General features: G+C 39.2%; 1 protein-coding gene across 1 annotated transcript in view; it reads right to left on the bottom strand.

Annotated features, from left to right (window-relative positions):
* The window catches only part of MAN1A2 (mannosidase alpha class 1A member 2), a 144,283-nt gene that overhangs the window by 28,964 nt on the left and 95,071 nt on the right, over positions 1 to 20,248 (bottom strand). The window contains exon 9 of the mRNA XM_086759953.1: positions 1,284 to 1,399. Coding sequence (XP_086616079.1) covers positions 1,284 to 1,399 — 116 coding nt within the window. The remainder of the gene's footprint in view (positions 1 to 1,283; positions 1,400 to 20,248) is intronic.

Here is a 20,248-nt window from a genome sequence, read left to right as displayed (position 1 = left end):
ACACAGCTCTTGGCTGGATGAAGAGGAGAATACTGAGAAGAAATCAGGTGATGACATACTAGAACCATCATTACCATTACCATTCTTGTCTCCATACTGAAGAACCTGGAAAGTACTTAAAAAAAAAGCATAAGAAATAATTCAATATCTGTTTTATATTCTGAGACTAAAGAAAATAATATGTTCTTCCTTCAGGAGAGGAACCTATCGTACCTTTGTTAGTAACCAGTTACAGGACGCAGATAACCCTTTAAAACAATGTAGGCAAGGAAAAAGTTCAAGTAGCTGAAAGCCAAATACAATCAAATTCAGGTCAGGAGTAAGACATACTATAAATTCAGAGCAACTCTGGACTAAAACTTTCATTATGTATCCTTTAAAATGTTAATTTTGAGAACTCCAAGAACAGCTGTTTTGCTTTATGAGACACTGCAGTAAAACTAAGCTTTAAAAGCCTGTGTTGAAAGAAACACAGCATGCAAGAGCATGGAACAAGTAAGGCACCAAGCACATATCTGCACTTGGACAAGACTACACAGTCCTCGCTGCTGTTGGTAACACAGCTCACTTGACTAAAACTATCTTAGTTACCCTCTGTGAGTCTTAATGGCAGCACAGGCATCTTGATGTATATGGGCACAAGGGAGCCTGATGAAAGAAGATGCCTGTGTATGGGGAAAACTAAGAGAGTAAGAACTGGGCAGCATAAAGCTCAAAGTCACCACAAAAATGCCCCCACCCCAAATCCCACTGAATCATTCTGCAGTACTGCCCTGCTTGGGCAAGCATTACTTGATCTGTGAGAAGGAGCAAGACCATATCAAAAAATAACCATAGAGCAAGGAATAGGTATGAACTACATTTTACAAGATAAATATGGAATATAACATCTAAATATTTTAGAAAATAGTTTAAAGAATAAAAGAATTCAGGATTTCCAACTCCTAGAATGATTCTGCACACTGGAGAAAAGTGACTTGGTCATTCTGCACACATCTTAGGGTTGTGAGATCTCCCTCTAATAAACTATACCTTGGGTTTTTATATTATACCATTTTGGACAAGCTGATTTTCTTTAGCACAATAATCTGCATTAGATGTATTCCACAATAATACTTTTTAAACTATTGAGAGTGAAAGCTAGTATTATTCATCACTTGGTTTCTTAAAACTTATATAATCAAAACCAGTCCTGTGGGCTGGTTTTTTGTTTGTTTGTTTTTACATTTTAAAGGTGGTTTTTAAGTTCCACTGTACTGGAAAACTCAATGAATTATAATCACCTCAATTGCATCGTCGTACATTTTCCTTGCCTCCGTGTCCATCTTGTCTGACATAAGCCAGGCTTTCAATAAATATTCATAAAAACTGTCTCCCAGCCCGCCCACGGATGTGTGATCTGTAGGAGGGAAAGAGGAAAAAAAAAGTTTAAGTTGTTATATAATAGCACTTTAAATGTATTCAAAATATAAAATTATATTTTTAAGGTCTACTGTTGTAGAATTATCAATATTTTAAGCCTGTTTAGCAGGACAAAGTTGCAACTGTATCCCCTATCCCCTCCAAACTCACTTCATAGGCATGGAGTCTGCTCTATGTGTTCACTATTTGTCATTCTGCACAGGCTATCCCTCATATCAAAAATGTAATTTGACCTCTGTTTTTACTTTATTCCACAGAACCCAACTGTTTTGCTGCTAGAGTTTGAGGTTTTAATTTTTTATTAAATATATGTAAAAAAAGTATATATAAAAACTTGTAAGATCTCTGTATCCAGGATGCAACCAGGTCATGTGGCTGGCCATGAACTACAAATAATTCAATCTTTCCAGGAGATTTTTATTTCCAGCAAGGCAGTTACTTAACAGACTAAAGAATTTCTCAAAGAAAATGTTCTTATTTAAATTACTTCAGTCAAAAGGGTGGCAAATTGCTTTTGCAGTGTACAACACAAGCCCTGCTCTGTTCTGCTATGCCGGAGCAGTCGTGCAGAGCCATATCATGTGCTACGCAGTAAGGCTACTTGAGTATTAGAATCCACCACCACATAAACTGGACCTCCTAACACACAGATTTCTTGTCATCTTTTTTTTTTTTTCCTTGCAGAAGTTGCCTTCCACAAGTAGAGTCATCACTATTCTGTGCTGACAGACCACATAAGAACTACCTACGTTCCTCTTGGGTGAAGTACCATACATCCCCACAAAAAGCCTACTGATGGTCTGACTCAGCCTCAGAGCTCCTGCTCCAACCACAGTAAGCACACGCTCAGTATACCTTTCCTTCAAAAAGCAGTACGCTCTGAGATTTAGTAAGTGACTCCTACTAGAATGGCACATAACCTTTTCTTTCCCAATGTTACAGCCCCTAAAACGCTGGCATCAGAAGCTTTAGTCTGCTGAAGCTAGGTGAAGGAAATGTTTAAGACCAACTTTGTCACAATGCCCGAAATTCACTGCCCTAAGCACAGCTGTTATAGCCATGCAAGTTCACTTTTCCTGTGTGAAAAACAAAGAAAATGTTTTACACTTCCTCTTCCAAAGTACCTCAAAAACGTGGTATTATTCACAGTCTTCCTGGGATAAAGCTGTAAAAGAGAGGTTGAAGCTCTCCTGTTCCTTCTTCCTCCAAATACCATGCTGCCCCAGCATATCTTCTTGTCTCTGAAGATGTGAGTAGGAGGTAAAAGCTGGTAGATGCTTCTATCCTAACTTTTCTAGCTGCCTCTTGACTCCTCTGCTGAATACCAATGGATTTCTACACAAAGGAAGGTGCAAGTGGAAAGCCTGTAGCTTTCCCATTTGGTTTCAGGCTATGAATTTGGAGCAAATTACTTCATGCCCTTCTCTTACATCTCAGTATCTCCTAGACAGCCTTTTCACACCCAGCTACTCAGTAATTTAACTAAAAACAACGAGTTTTCATAAGCTTTCTAGCCCTGAGCTGTAAGAGGGCATTCAGGTCATGAGTCACTTTCTTCCACAAATGCAAGGGCTAGAAATTATTCCTTCAGTGCAAAATTACATTCTCAAGTAGATACAAGAATTAAAGGTCTGTGGTTTTCAGAAAAAAATAAACAAGCTATCCCAAGACTTTAAAGTTACAACTCGCGTCAAGTGCTGCTCAGGGACTCTCTTCACAAGAGATACGGTTTAAAACTACTACTGTTAAGCTGCTGCCTCCTCCCCAGCTGAGCTCTGTCACTTGAATCAGCATTGCTCCTCTGCCAGATTTTTCATAGATGCACTCAATCCCAAACCAGGGCAAGGTTGCTGAATATCGCTCAGCAGGGTTTGTCTTGTAGCAGCTGCAGGTGGGTTCAGAGAACAAAAGAGCAGGAAGATGCATGGAGAAGGTTTATTTCCTAAACAGAGAAATCCACATTCCAGGTGAGTTTCCAAAGTCAATTATCAGAAACATGCCCCATTTCACATCTACCTCTTCAGGCAGTCATTTGAGAACTTCCTCTCCTGTCAGCAGCTCTTCTCCTTCTCCACATTGTTTCTTATCTTAGATGAAAGTACAGGGAACACAGGAACCAGTAGCATCGGGACACACAGGACTTGGAGCCATCCCCTGACAGCCTTTCCTGCACCTCCATGCATTCCGAGAACAGAGTAGCACAAGCCTCTCAGATACAGATTCTCCTCCAACTCAGCAAGTGACAAGCAAACACGGTAAGGCTAAGGGTTTCTGAGGGCCTCAGAGCTCCTGGTAGCAGTGTTTTCTTTATTCCTGTTTCACATACCTCACTCCAACTCTGAATTACTAGTTTTCAAGGATCCTCTCTCATTAAACACTGGACTCCAACACTCTCCAGCAGAAGCCCTTCACAGATGGAACAGAGGGTGGACCTGTCAGAAGGGGTAAACTGATTCTCTTCCATCTCTTCAGCAGCAGGAAAGGGGGAGATGAAATACTTTTGGTGGTCACACATGGTAAGACATCATGGACAGAGATGGTTCACGCAAGAGGGAAGCAGTATTTCAAGGCAGCTGACTTCACTGAGATACAGCTGCCTTTATTTCCCTGACCCCTCCCCACCCGCAAAAAAAACTACAAAGAGGGTGGGAGTGAAAAGGAGGCCACCACAGCACCTGAACTGAAACAGCATAGCAAGTTTTCCAGCTACTACAGCTGCATTAACTGCACCTCTGGCAAGATCTTCAAGTCTTCTGCTAGTGGCAGAAGGTGTTGCTAAATCAGAATTTGCTGCATTTCGCATAAGGAATGTAACTAGAAACGACTGAAAATTAAAACATTTTTTGTTATGATTGCAGGACTCTGACAACTTGCTCTCACTTGGAGTAGAAATGCAAAAGAAATAATTTTCAAGGTTCCTTAGCAAATATGTAGCTCGTGAAAACTGTAGATTTGGGTCATCACACATTATCCCGACTCAAACTTATCATCAAATAAATTTGGCTCCCGACCCAAACTTATCATCCGAAGGTCCATGGTGGTTGGCACTCTCTCCTGCTATTTGAGCTATAGCTCAGATGGATTCAGAGATTTAATTCAGTTCAACTCAAAATGTTTTGCACATAAAAATGTTTTGCCCATAAAATATTGTGAGGTTTTTCAATCAGCCCTAAACTTGCATGTACCCAGAGTACTAAAAAGAATAACTCATGATTTGAATAACTGAGTTTACAATAGTGTCTTGGCATTGGCCACTCTTCAGTAGACAGCTGCGAAGGTACTACGTTTAAAATGTTTGTAACTATTTTGAAAATTTAAAAATTGATTTAATTTTTCCACATATTTGATCTATAGGAACTACTTAATTCACTCTGTGTCATTTAAAGGTTTTTACTGTGAAGGAGTATTTCACAGTGAAATCCTAAAGTAAAATTCTTTCCAGATAAAGACAAATATAGCAAAGAGAACAGAAGTATGAGGGCATATCAAATATGGCAGAAGCCATATATTCTGTTCAATGACATGTACACATTTTTAGAACATTCATTCCTTCCAATCGAGACAAATCAAGATATTTTTTCATTCCCCATTTTTTCAAACATAGGCCCAGATAACTGGGCAAACATGAAAGGATTACGGTCAAGGATTCCTCGGAAGTCTTATTTTAAATTAAAAGATACAGCAGCTGCAGTTGCAAAGAATACCATCAACTATTGCAACCAAAAGCAATTACACAAAGCACTGTATTTTTTTCTGTTTTTTTCACACAGCTGAAAGCATGTCATGTGCAAACCTATGGAGTCAGTCTGTTTGTAGGCTTCCTCCTTGCCAGAAAGAGAAAAAATCTGAATAGAAAGACAAAGATATCTGCAGTTTACAGAAACATTTTTTCTCAGATACTTCAAGAGGTTTATATCCTGATAAATATTGACATTTTTCTTCTTAATAAATAGTATGTAACTGAAAAAACCCAACCAATTTAACAGCAATATTTTAATGAATTTTTAATTTATTAATAAAAGACCTATATTTAGTAAAACATTGTGTCTCCACTAATATCACAAAAATCCATTCCACCTCTTTCGCACAGACTGAGTGGAGGACCTTCTTTTGAATTCTCACACCATCATTATCTAAAAACTTCTAAAGCTAGTTTCATTCCAAATTACTTTATTCCTATCAGCAATCCATTAGCTCAGTGCTGAAACAGCCTCCTCTGAAGAGCACCAGGACTATAATTTCCCAGCAAACACAGAAACACATAGGAGGTCAGAAAGGAGTGTACATGTTATCTAACTGAAATGACAATGAATCTCAGCTTGAGACAGGAGGGAGAGTCTGTAGCTTTCTGGTGATTTGTTGTCTGTAAGTGGTATTGTTTCTTTACAAACCTAGGGAGATAAATAAATTTGTTTTTCCTCTGCTAGCTCTTCAGGGCACAGGCAGCAGGGTTCCCCCTCCTCAATAGGCAGCGGAGGCAGTGTGACAGATCCAGCTGTTCTTCCTCTCCAGGACTAATTTTTCAGGGATGGTAGTAGATAATACAGATACTAGGCATTCGCAAAGCTCATTCTTTCTCACACCTAGATCTACCTAATGGCTTCCTCCACAGCAAGCCAGTTTCTAAATGAATGGCAGTGGTTCCCAAGAATACAGACGGCAGCAGACTGCAAGTTGCAAACGTGTGCCATCTCCTTTTGTTTACAGAGAAAGTTTGGTTCAGTGAGCAATAAAATATTTTCCACAACAACTGAATGTCCCCTAAAGATAACATTAATAACAAAACCTGCTCTAATGAAGGTCTACCTGCTCTCTAGAGCAAAATTAAGATGCGTAAATTATTTTTAAGCAGATGGCTTTAAGTAGTTAACAGCAGCTTAATGAGGCAAATTAAAAACAGTTCATGATTTGCTAAACCCTCTCTGCTTTGTGCCTTAATTGTTCAATTGTCATTTCTTGGCAATGAGCAGGAATAAAGAAAGAAGCCAGGCATTGTTTTAAAAGCAGCACATTATGCCAGAACTGATGCTGCAGTCACAACATCTGAGGGAGAGGCTTGGCGTGCAGACGGGCAGTGAGCCAATGCCCTTTCCTGACCCCAGGGCAGGTCCACTCGTTCTTCCTTTGCGTCCCTAAAGCTTACGCGTCATTTACTGTGCAGGGAATGAAAAAGATGAAATAAAATGCTGAGCAGAAGATGTTGTGAGTGCACAGACTGCCCTGCTGAAAAGCAATGAGGTGAGATAACACTCTAGTAGTAAATACACACAAGCAAGGGGAGATGAGGATCAACTACGTCAATAGTATTTTTAATTAACGAATTTGCAACTATAACATTGATTTAATATTTTTAAGTACAGACAGCTAGAGAACAACCAGGCAAAGAATTAGAAAATTGCCAATATGTAAAAGAAACTGAAGTCTTAGAACTGACATTGTTCGTTATGACTCTGAGGTAAAGGAAAATTAACTTAAACCTGCCTACAATGCTATAGCCAGTGGACTGGAAACACCAAGATGAACAAACTCATGATGCATTCCAACCAAAAGAACAGTACTACGGAACTACTTTGCAACAAAAGAACAAAGTAGTAAAAAGGGGAAGTTGATTTTCCTGAAGGATCACAAAGTGCTATTGTAATATGTCAGAAAAGAAGTTCAAGAGTGGAAAAGATAAGTGACTGGGGAGGAGTAGTGAAGTGATTAAGCTCATATTAGCTTTCATTAAGAAATCCACACAACTCATCACCAGTAGTTGTTCTGGGTACCAACTGGCCTTACACTGCAGAAGCTCTCTTTCTCTGTGTAGGAAGCCTTTAGAGAATTGCTTTTGTTTTTGTCTTCAGAGTGGCTCTGATTAAATTTCAGTTCAATCTTTACTTCATGTAGTTCGGCTTAGCGCACCTCAGCTGCTTTAATAGGTGCAAGCTCCCTTTCTAATCCTTTAATCCAGAAAGTTGAGGCCCTGGAAATTGCAGCTGCTGCAATTCACAGTGGAAATTCAACCTAAGGATGCCATAAGCCATAGTGGATGGCTTAGAAGTGCAAACATTTGTAAATTAACTGCAGCAGAGGCAGCCCTGATAAAAGGAGGTGGAGGTGCAATTTTTAGTGAGCTATGAATCATTTATCACTAAGGAACACATTATCAGCATGAGAATTTTTCAGAAAACATGCAGGTTGTCACATAACAGAACTACTTTAGGAAACAGCTGAACAGCTTCCCTTTCTACTGTCTGGTGCCACAACAGATTCAAGCAACAAGAAAAACCTAACTCAGCTCCTCCTAACCTGGGGATGCGTGATCACGCCTGCTCGGCACATGCAACTCTAGAGAATGTAGCAGCTGAACTCTAAATACTCCATATGGAGAACACAGACATGAATATTTTTCAAATACTTGAAAAAATATGGATTTTTTTTCTTCCCTCAAGCACTCCTGAAATACATAATTCCCACAGTATTTCATATCCAAAACATGATGGTTCTTGCGTTTCTTAACTGCATGCTTAGAAAAAGCAAACTTTAATATGGGTTGAATCACATTCCACCTCTAGCTTTGTTTAGAATTAGCTGAAGCATTTTTGTCAAAGCTGTTTCAAGACACCCAACAAAACAGCTTAAGGCAAACAGAACAGAATATTCCAGTTGGAACAGCTGACGTTTGGCAGGTACAAGAAACTGAAAACACAATCACTTAATGGAAAGCGTTGAGCAATCTTAATTGTAAGTGCTACCAGTTTCTTGTATAACAAAATTAATCAAAATGACTTCCTAGAACTGATTATCAAACTAAAGATTACAATTCTCAAACTTGCACAACTCAAGTGAATGCAAAGACAACAGAAACAATTTGAAACAGACCAGCAAGTAAAACTAGCCCAACAAATACATACATTTAGGTAACTCATGTTGTTAGAATCAAAACACATCTTCAAATTGAATGTAGTTTATGATTCTGTAATGTCAAAGGAGTATCCTAATTTGATATCTTAAAACAGGCTCTCCTTTCACACTCAGGAATTCACAGCTGGAACAAATATTTCCCTTTTTGTATTTAAACTTCCCTGAAACTTCAAAACACTCCAGCTACTATTTATAATTCTGGAAAGATCTAGGTCATCTCTCTCAGAAGACATGTTTACAAATTAAAGACCAATAAACTAAATATGTCAAGTCCACGTGCGAAAATTAAAAACACATTCTACCTCTATATTGGTGCTTTTACTGAAAAGTGGCCTTTTATCACCCAAAGTTGTCTTCCAGAGTCACCTGAATGAAGCAAATTTGCCTCTCTGACAAGTTTGGAGTCACTATAAATCCCACCTGCCCTGGCAGCTTTAACTGAGCTGCTGGAATTTGCAGTGGATTGATGGGAAGCCAGGTACATGCTTACGTCTGGTCACTTTTTTAACCTGTCATGGTGTCTGGGAAAAAACAGCCAAGAGGTGGTAAAATCTTCTGCTACAACCAATACTGCTGCGAGTATGTGCCCACAATCCAAAGGGTCCGTTTCAACAAGAGTTTCTACACAGGGGGATTGTAAAATCTTAATGTCATTAAAATGTTCAGTTTATTCACCTTAAGTCTTCCTATAAGATCTCAACTCCCCTCTTACAGATTAAAAACAAGAAGATAAGAAAGAGAAAATCTTTATTAGATTAAATTTAGCCATTAAATTAACTCCATCCCTGCCAAAACCAGGACATGTGTGTGTATATATACAAAATACACGAATGTCATCAGTCAAAAGAGATTGTAGGGAGGCAGGTGTTGGTCTCTTCTCCCAAATAACTTGTGATAGGACAAGAGGAAATGGCCTCAAGTTGTGGCAGGGGAAGTTTAGGCTGGATATTAGGAAACAATTCTTTACTGAAAGAGTGGTCAGGCACTGGAACAGGCTGCCCAGGAAGGTGGTGGAGTCACCAACCCTGGAGGTGTTCAAAAAACATGTAGACATGGCACTTCGGGACATGGTTTACTAGGCATAGTGGTGTTAGGTTGATGGTTGAACTTGATGATCTTGGAGGTCTTTTCCAACCTTAATGATTCTAAGCTCTACTTCTAAGTTCTAAGAAGACAGAATGAAAACAACAGGCTGTTATGTGTTGTCTGAAATCTATTAGTGGTCTAGAGAACAAGGTCAATATAAACAGCTAGGTACACAGCCTCCAACAAATGATACAGAAGGAACAAAATAAAAACAAGTAACTGTAATAAGGCTGTAACAATTTGTAAATGGACCATGATAGGCTTCCCTTTGATACCAAATGAGTAAGTCAAGAATGGTTAAAAAATACAGTTTAGGTACGTAGAGACTCTAGTATTACAGAAATAATGAGATTCCACAGGAGCTCAGACTTTAAAAACTCACACAGCCTGTGTCAAAGGATACAGTTTTAGTTCCAAATCATTTTAAGTTATCTGTCTTCAAAGCCAACAATTCAAACTCTCAATAATGTCAGGCAGTACCCTAAGACATACTGGGGCCTGTTAATACAGATTAATTTACTGAATTTACAGTAAGGAAAATACATGTTAAAGCTGTTGTGGGCCAGATTTCAAATTCTAGATATTGATGTACTCCCCACCAAGATCATGCTCTAAAAGTATAGTTTGGTGATACAGCAAAATAAAATATTAATCTCTTTCCACAGCAATGTATGCAAGTACTTTCAAAATCCAGTTACGCTATATCCAAATCCTATCTTTAGGAATTATTTACAGACGCTCCCTTTCAAATGCATAACTCATATACATGTTTAACCTTCCGATAACACTACCGTCTTTAACACACTAAACAAAGTTTTTATTTTTTTTTAGCTTTTTCAGCATCTTGCTCAACAGATCAGCAAAATGTCTTAACCTTGTAGACTTATAAAAGCATATTCCCTGTAACACACAGCTCTGCTGTATTTCATTAAAAAAAGTTTTAATAGATTAACTTGCTCTTTGCTTCTAATGAATAATCAAATTTGAATGCAACCTGTTCTTGGAACACAGTTAATTACATTTGTACATGGTTGTAAAGCAGAAGGGCAAGGGGAATTCCCCATCAGAGATTACATAGATTATTTATATTCAAGACACATGTGTGGTCATAAATACAGAACAAGACAGAATATTTTGGAGAGAAAAATTAAGGACATATACCAAGACAGCAAAGAAAATTAAACAGCAGAGAACCATCCTCAAGTCCTCGTCTGCAACTGATACATGCATTGCCTACTACTAGAAGTCTAGAAATCATGTTGTATTTTTATTTATTCATAATGTACTCAACTGAAAGCAGTTTTGAAATAAAAAACACACCACAATAAATGCCTGCATCAATCCCCAAACTAATCATCACATAGATTACATATCTCCAGTTCTATAACTGATGTTCCAACCATAAATCAAATAAGAAATCCACTTGCTAAATCAAATAAATGTGCAAAGATGAAGTCAGGCTGGGAACTACCTCTGCAATTATTTTTACAAGAAATAAAATTAATTATTTTAATCCTACACCATTTCTATTTAAAAGAGAGAAAATATTTTCCTTAAGCCAAAGGAGAAAGAAAAATCACCCAAGAATTAAAGCATTAGAAAGTCTACGAGTCCAAATTGAAGGTAACTACCTGAAAAGTCTTGTAAAGCACTTTTTGGAAAATACAGGCCTACTTTACACAATTCCCTTCACTTCCTTTTAAATTATGGATGTTTTGCCAGGACTCAACGTTACATTTCACAGTAGGATTTTTCACGATTCTTGGCATTGCTGGCTTCTTAGTGTGGTCTATGGCATGTAGGGGTATTAACAGATGTAATTTAAGAGACTGCTTCTGCTAAACAAGGCATATGGTGAATAAACAAATGATGTAAGGATGAGAGGGAGAAAATGCAAAGTACCTTTGTAGATAACAAAGGATTGGACTATCTACAACCTGATCTCCTTCTATGGCCAGGTGACCTGCAGAGTGGACAAGGGAAAGGCTGTGGATGTTATCTACCTGGGCTTTAGCAAAGCCTTTGATACCATCTCCCACAGCATTCTCCTAGAGAAGCGGGCGGCTCATGGCTTGGACAGGTGTACCCTGCGGTGAGTTAAAAAATGGCTGAATGGCCAAGCCAAAGAGTTGTGGTGGATGGAGTTAAATCTAGTTGGCGGCCAGTCACAAGCAGTGTTCCACAGGGCTCAGTGCTGGGGCCAGTTCTATTTAATATCTTTATCGACAATCTGGATGAGGGGATTGAGTGCTCCCTCAGTAAGTTTGCAGGTGACACCAAACTGAACAGGAGTGTCGATTCACTCGACGATAGGAAGGCTCTGCAGAGGGATCTGGACAGGCTAGACCGATGGGCTGAGGTGAACTGTATGAGGTACAACAAGGCCAAGTGCCAACTCCTGCACTTGGGTCACAACAACTGCACGCAGTGCTACAGGCTTGGGGAAGAGTGGATGGAAAGCCGCTCTGTGGAAAGGGACCTTGGGGTGCTGGCAGACAGCCAGCTGAACATGAGCCAGCAGTGTGCCCAGGTGGCCAAGAAGGCCAACAGCATCCTGGCTTGCATCAGGAACACTGTGGCCAGCAGGAGTAAGGAAATTACTGTGCCCCTGTACTCAGCACTGGTGAGGCCACACCTCAAATACTGTGTTCAGTTTTGGGCCCCTCAGTATAAGGAGGATATTGAGTTGCTGGAACGCATCCAGAGAAGGGCAACAAAGCTGGTGAAGGGTCTAGATCATAAGTCTTATGAGGAGCAGCTGAGGGAACTGGGATTGTTTAGTCTGGAGAAGAGGAGGCTGAGGGGAGACCTCACTGCTCTCTACAACTGCCTGAAAGGACGTTGTAAGGAGGCAGGTGTTGGTCTCTTCTCCCAAATAACTTGTGATAAAACAAGAGGAAATGGCCTCAAGTTGCATCAGGGAAGGTTTAGATTGGATATTAGGAAACACTTATTTACTGAAAAAGCGCTCAGGCACTGGAACAGGCTGCCCAAGGAAGTGGTGGAATCACAATCCCTAGAGGTGTTCAAAGAACATGTTGATATGGCACTCCAGGACATGGTTTAGTAGGCACGATGGTTGGAGTTGATGATCTTGGAGGTGTCTTCCAACCTTAAGATTCTATGATAAAGGAGAACACTATCAGCTTCAGCTGGCAAAGACAGGAATTTCCAAGACCAGCATCTTTCTCACTACCTATAACTAGACTACCAACCCATTACTTTATGCTACAATTCTATTTTTATCTGAAATATTTATCTGAAATACTTCTTTAACCTTTTGAAAGAGTACTTCATTCTTCAATATTATTCACTTCACCTTACAAACTGCAAGGGTTATAATCTCCCAGGGGTAGATGTAAAGACTGAGAGAAAGGGTTTCTTGCTTAATTTTAACAATGAAAGTCCCAATAACAGAAAACCAAATAGTGATTTACTTGTCAATCTCTGCAGCACTTTTAAAAGTTTGCATTCAAGAGAGCCACTTTTCCTATAAATCTCACACTGCCAGGACAATATCCTTCAGCTGACATGCTGATTATTCTCAGTATTAGCATTCTCACACATGGGGATACACAGAATCCGAGAGCACTTTCTTCATCAAGTTACCTGGGTAAAGACTACTCAGTATAAAAGAAATAACAAATGACAAGGAAATTGGTAAATTAAACACACAGACATTAACAAGCAGGTGGTAACAGGCAATAACAAAGACCAGAACTCTTCAGCTGCTGATTGATGGGCCATTAAAGGAACTACTCAACCACAGCCTCAGACAGCCAACCTGAACTTTGTCACTGATAAGGGGAAACACAGTTGTCATCAGCATTATGAGATATTTGAAGAGACTTGCAGGACCGTGTAAAACATATTTATGGGACAGCAGAAAGGGTCTATGGCTTTAGATAAAACTTACTATGGGCTACGTAGGGGAAGGGCCAAAAAGAGTGAAAGGGAAGGATCAGGGTGGATTGGAGGAGGAACAAACAAGGGAAAAATGGAGAGCAGGTGGGTTAAAAGGGCCTAGTTGCGTGTAAAAAGATCACCAATCACCACACTTGTCTGAGCCCTGCACCATATCAGCACAGTCTGTCCTATCTTCTTATTAAATCCTTTTCCTTATTTTTTTTTTGTATGTAATCCCCCTCACTCTTGTGTGAACGCCACAAGGTGTAAACATCAGGAACTTTAGAAGAGGCCATAGGTGCATCTGGAGAGAGGGCCATGCGAGGGACGTCTGGGTGCCGGTAACTGAAGGGACTGGGATGCGTGTTGCAAGGTCAGGTTGACAGCAAACAGAGAGGGGGGCTGTAGGTCACACGTGCCTGCAGCTCTGGGTGCGAGCAGCTGGAGAAAAGACAGCAGGTCACACGGCCGTAGGTTTACATGCCAGAAGCCGGAAAGACATGCATGTGTTTTTCTCAGTGAATTTAATCCTGAGAGCACGTGTGTATGTGGAATTCAGGAGCAAACTTCAAGCTAGACAAGCTGGTGAGTAAGGGGAGACCTGCATCTGAAAAGACCCAAGTTCTGAGCTGATGCTGCATAAGGGTCCAGAGTTTAAGCACAGGTATTGGGCAGACTGAGAGCTTCTGCTAATATTTGAAGGATCTGTGAGTGTGAGGGTGCTTATGAAAAGCATGTGAATGCATGCATCTATTTGACAGTGACCATCAGGAGGAGCAGCAAGACTTGGGTACCTGTATGTAATTCTAATATAAGTTGTGCCAGCAGTACGTGTGAGTGCTACAAAGCCAGTGTTGTGGATGCCAGTCTGTGTGTGCATCCGAATTAGAGGCCTATTAGTGTATCTGTGCACCTCTCTAGGATACGTCCTCAGCCTTGCTACTGGCCAAACCTGCAAACGGAAACAGCAGCAGCCATATCCATCGGACTGGCATGGGGAGACCTCCTAGGTCTCAAAATGTACCTGGCTGGGCTTCAATAGCTGGGAAGGAGGAATGCTCAGGTCTCGAAGTCTGCTGGATGCAGTGGCTTTCTTAACATCTTTAATGAAGTGCATTTCAAACATTGAGATCAAATTTATTTTCAATTTTCCTTTAAATACTGACAAATAAATACAGACAGATAGTACTATATATTTGATACAATGTCACATCACAAGTGAAAACAGATAGCATGTATTACTCATGCTTTGTCTCTTACCTGCAAGAGTCTAAATGAAGCAATTCAGTTAATTACCTAGCTCAACCCAAGAGCGTTAGACTAAAACCAGCTGTACAGGCAGGCATAAAAATTTAGGAATATTCACCCAGTATTCATACTGATTTAATGACAAAAATTTAAAACTGGTTTTATTGCTTCTACTACATGTGAAAATTGCACCATTTTAACAGAAGTGTAAATCTAATCCAATTAAATTAAATCCATGGAAGCCTTCTCTAAATAGTATTTTAAAATTGAAAGTGCTTGCTTTGGTTTAATTTAAGCATTTATTGCTGAAAATGAAAGACCACCTGAAGAACCTAAAATATGCACATCCACAAAGGCATTTGCTTTTTTTTATTTAAAGGCTAGTTGGCAGCAAAAGCAACTGGGAAACTGAGGATATAAATTTCTCCCCTTCAGCCACCTGGAGTTGCACCTCTACTAAATTCTGTATTAACAGATGCAGGGAACTGCAAGAAGTTAAGAACATCACCAAAAGGCAGTGTGTGTAACCAGGAAGGCTAAATACCAGTGTGAATTCTCTTATTTCTCTACAAAGGACAGTCATTACTTTGTACATGAAAGACAGCATTTAAATTTAGTGCATTAAATCACATAGGTGGATCAATGTCACATTGTTGGTGAGTTCTTGCAAACGTGCTGACAGAGTATTCCTCATCCGGCTTTTAACTTAACTCACTTGCAAATCCGACTAAAGGGGCTTGTTTTTGGCAAGGAGACACAAACAAAGCACTGCAGTCTGAATGTTCATCATATCAGCATTCAGCAATGGTAATTTCAGTATCTGCTATTAACTCCTAATAGTAAAGCTCGGCTCATGCACCGTAAATTCACATACTAGCTTACTTTACAGTAACTTGTTAATGTGCTCACATATCACTAAGGCGTAATAAACACAGAAGGCTAACATAGAATAGAGATCTCTGCTTATTTTCTTGCATATGGAAACCATATATAGTCTAAAAACCCATTTCAGTTAAACTGACACAACTTTCTTGCATAACTAACACAGGTAACTTCAGAGGTAGCGCAATTGCAGGAAGCGAAATGTGAAGCCAGAGCGACTTGAGTTCCTCTTCAGGAATATATTACTTGCAAGAGATGCTGGAACTAGATGAAAAGCAATACTTTGTACTTGGTATTGAAAAGCAGAAAGGAAGAATGCACACTTTACAGAAATGTGCAAACATGAGCAGCATGTTCTGTCTTGGCAGTAACATGCAGATTGGCATTTTTTTTTTGTTATTGCTGTTCTAGTTGGTATTCTCATCTAATCTGTTTGGAAACGTGAATTACAATTGAATATTATCAATATATTTTCATTTTCTAAAAAATAATCTTTCTTCAGTACAAATTAATTTCCATAATTCTGAAATCTCTTGATTTTAATCAAAATTCTAGTCATTATATCTGCTTAGCAGGCTTCTCTGTCACTGTTTTGAAAATAATCTAAAATCCAAAGTTCTAATGCTTACATCACAAGCACTCATCAAGTGAAACAAAAAGCTAACAAAGTTAACTAATGTGAGAGGTTAGAATATGCTTCTTGCCAGGTATTTTCCTTCCAGTCTTACAGAAACTGAAACCCCAAGGCAGAAGTATTGTTAATCACTTGTTCCTACCGAAACATCACCTTAGTCCGTAAGCAAAAATTGAATTTGTCAACATTCCTGTGGGCATTATAGCTCTGCCGTCTAGCAAGAGCTCCAGTGAGCTGAACCCATTAAAAAGCTGTCTGTCATGCCACTCATGCTGTAATAATACCTGCGCATTAAAAGCTTAAACACAAATATTTAGCCTACACATGACATAATTTTCCTCCTACTGGGTATAACGAACTCCCTTCCTGCTACACAGCAGCAAGGGTCCAATTATGTACAGCTGTATTACAAAGCATATCCACCAAAGGCATGGAAATTTAGCAATGACCAGAAAGCCACTCACCCAGCAGTTTTTAGGACTGGGTTTTATGGCATTCAAATGGAAAGTAATGATGGGATGGAACAGTAGTCCCTGTGCAGCCCTGCCTGCTGTGGTTCTCAACTCTGGCTGCTACTGCTTCATGAGGCAGGTAGAAAAAGAAGGAAGGTAATCTGCCACCAGAACTCTTCTTCAAGTGCTCTGTAAAATGCATTAAATGCAGAGGGAAATTTGTAATGTTTACATTTCAATGAATATAAAGACACGGGTACAGATTAGACTTACATCACACTACATGACTCCACTCATCTCTCCAGCTTGTTAAGAACCTGGAAGCCATGGTCACATCCTTCTTGATTAAACCGTAATTACTAATTAGTTGGTAAATTACTTTACTAAATATACTTTTCTAGGTATTTGTAACAGAAACATTGACTGGTTTGACCGAAAAGTATGTCTTTGTAAGCACCAGCAGAAGCAGCAGCACAATGAGCAAAAAGGACGGTCTGTATGTCACAGGGCTCTGTCCCCAGAACATCATTCCCCAGCAGTGGAATTGCAGAACATGCTGTTTCTATCGAGACCAAAAGGCCTGCACTCTGATAAATCAAACCACAGCAGAAATGACTCATCATATCCACATGAGAAGGATGGCAACAAGATTGCAGCATATTATATACACCTCAACATCATTCAAGAACCCTAGATATGCAAAGAGAACTGGATAGCATTGTCCCTTTTTCTCTGAGTCCAGACAACTTGGACATGTCTTGGTATCTGTGATTATGAGTGTATTAAAGTTATGAGAAAATGAGAGTAGCTAAAAATGAGCGGGCTTAATGACTCTGTAAACAAATAAATATCACCTTCCCCTTCCATAAGACCAAGCACCAAATTTTATTACTCTAATCTCCTAGCACCAGCAGCTGAGATATAAGCTTCATATTTGTGAATTATATCCGGTTCATATTAAGTTCTAACTGACAACATGACATTTAGATTCTGCAAAATATGAGATTCAAAAAAAGAAAGGCAGTATGTTGTGAGACTTTACAAGTGCTAAGAAGTTATATGGCAACATAAATCACTGCACACATCTCTGGAGCAAAGAGGAAAATGGAAGGAAAGATTTCTAAATGGAGTATTTCAAAGGCACATTAGTAGCTCACATTAACATTTAATACTTGGGATTGCAAGTCAAATAAAGTAGATGCAATCCTTGTGGGTTGTTTTTTTTTTTTGTTAAAAACACAAAATAAGAGTGTACCTAGACTCCTTGCGCAAACACTTCTGAGAAGGTAACAAAATACTCTATCAAGGTAGAAGGCATCAAGAATTCTTGATGGCAACAAAAGAAGGCAACAAAATTCTTCTTGCAAATAGAGATAGATCCAGTTTACAGTCCTATGGGGCCACACCAAAGTCACAGAAAAAGTTTGAGGCTTCTCTTTTCTTCCACAAAACTGTCTTGAAGTAAGAATTGTCTTTAAGCATTCAAGTTTACCTATCAACCTGTTAGAACAAAATTCAACAGAAAAAAACCAACACAGAAGTGTATCTTTTTTCTTCTATTCAAATAACACAACTATTTATTTAAAAAAAATAAATTGAAAGGTAAAGACAAAATATAACTACTGAGAAAATTTGACCTAAACAAATTCTTCCATTATATATTTTGTTTAATACTCTCTGGATATTCAACTGGTAGCAATAATATTAACTAGTCTGACAGCTATGTGCAGATCACTGATATTTCTATTACTTTGAATAAAGGTATCCAACACTAGAAATATACACACCACTAGAATGATGGGTAGAGAAACAGAAAATAAACCCACCACTAGAATGATGCTATACTGCAGCTAAATCCTATATTTCTTCAACAATGTATTTATGTAGACACCCCTCATTACTTAGTTGGAACACTGTACAGATTAACCAAAAACTTAACTAGAATTGAGTGAAAAAAGTCAGGGTGGGGGGAGAAGGTAAGAAAACCCAGAAAGGTCAGAGTCAAGAATTACATGTATCTAGGCAAATAAAGAGTTTGAAATAATTCTCAGAAACTATCTGGAGATAGTACTTTGTACAAGATAAGATGCATCAAACTAAAGGTTACAGCAAAGGTGAAAAGGGCAGCTTTCCCAGAAGCTGTAAAAAGAAAAGTTATGCTTTGGTACTCTTGCCAGTACTAACGTATGAAATAAGCCAGACACAATGCTTTTTGAAATTACCTTCTGAGGAGGACATAAAAGCCTTGCCTGCCCTTAATACCAACAATGTGACTCAAGTTAGTAACAGTATCGTGGGCTCTGACACGAGTCCTCTAGCGAACCGAGATGTAGTGCGTGAAGGCATTCACCCTTACTTAACTGACTTCTGTGATGCAGGAGACAACCTCTGCAGGAGAATCAGAAGAAAAATTCCTGTCTAAGCCTCAGCTGTTCCAGTTCATATATCCAGTGTTTCAGTGCATGTGCACTTTTACTGTAACTTCTTAAATTTCTGCAAATAGATTCACAGGGATACAAAGACAGTTTCTCATTGTTTCATCCTGGTTTGTGGAAGCAAAACCAGAATGCTGAATTCTTGTTACCTTGTCTTCACAAAACTTTTCAAGACAGGTTACAAATGCCTGTTGCATTGGGGAAATCTTAGAAACACTACCATAACATCTGTATCTTCATTTGGATGCTTACTTGCTCAAAAAAAACCCACCTTCCCCCCAGAAACAATCACCAAATTCCAGGAAATAAGTTCACGGTTAATGGGCAGCACAGAAAAATCAAAAGCTCTATGAAGTTGTACTTCTTTTTATCCTTAGCACTTAAGTCTCAGTCTGTAATCCTAAACTTTAGTCCCAAATGTATTGAAAGAAGGGATTAATACTAAGGAATCAAGCTGATAAATAGTGATCAATGATTTACTAACCTTGAGAGAAAGAACAGTAGAGTCATAAACTTAACCTAACAAGATACTTTCAGGATGCTCTTAGCAAGAGCTAAGGTAAGTTAGATGGGAACACCCTGAGGGGGTACAGACACACTGGCTGAGACCAAGACAAGGGGACTTAAGAAGTTTAGAACCAACTGATCGGGTGGAATAACCAAGGAAATTGGGAACCAGCAAAGATAAGTCATCAAGAAACCACCCTGGCAGCATGAACAAAGCAGGACTTAAGGTCTGAATCCACGCAGCGCAGCCGGACATAGTGATAAGAAGGAGAGAACAACCACCAGAGAGACTGTGACTCCTGAGCACAGACATGAGATGGACGCAGAGACAGGGGAATAACCTGTCCTGGGAGGAAACTTAGGATAATGATTTATCAGAAACCTAATTAATATATAACCAAGTCCGCGGGATGATGCATAAATACTGGACCTGTTGCTTAACACGTTGCACATGTTTGGAGGAGCGATCCCCTGTGCTGCCCAGCGCTGAATAAACATACCTACTTTACAGTCTTACAGATTGTGGAGTCTGTTTTTCGCATGTCAGTACTATCTTTCAAAATTCATTTTAATAGTATGTTTGAGCTCTACCAAAGTTCTGCAAAGTTCAAATTTTCACTGTATGTTTATTCTCAGTAACGAGGATTATTTTCTTCCCAAGAGCTGCTAATTCTGAGCATTATTATTACAACTGTCAAAAAGCCCCTAAAGAATCCTGGTGATACAGAAAATCAGACTACTTTTGATAAAAGTAGCAGGAGCAATTGGTT

This window comes from Chlamydotis macqueenii, chromosome 1 (genome assembly GCF_036417535.1).
Source record: "Chlamydotis macqueenii isolate bChlMac1 chromosome 1, bChlMac1.mat, whole genome shotgun sequence".
NCBI lineage: Eukaryota > Metazoa > Chordata > Aves > Otidiformes > Otididae > Chlamydotis > Chlamydotis macqueenii.
Note: the sequence above shows the minus strand (reverse complement) of the source record. Positions and strands in the feature narration are given on the sequence as shown.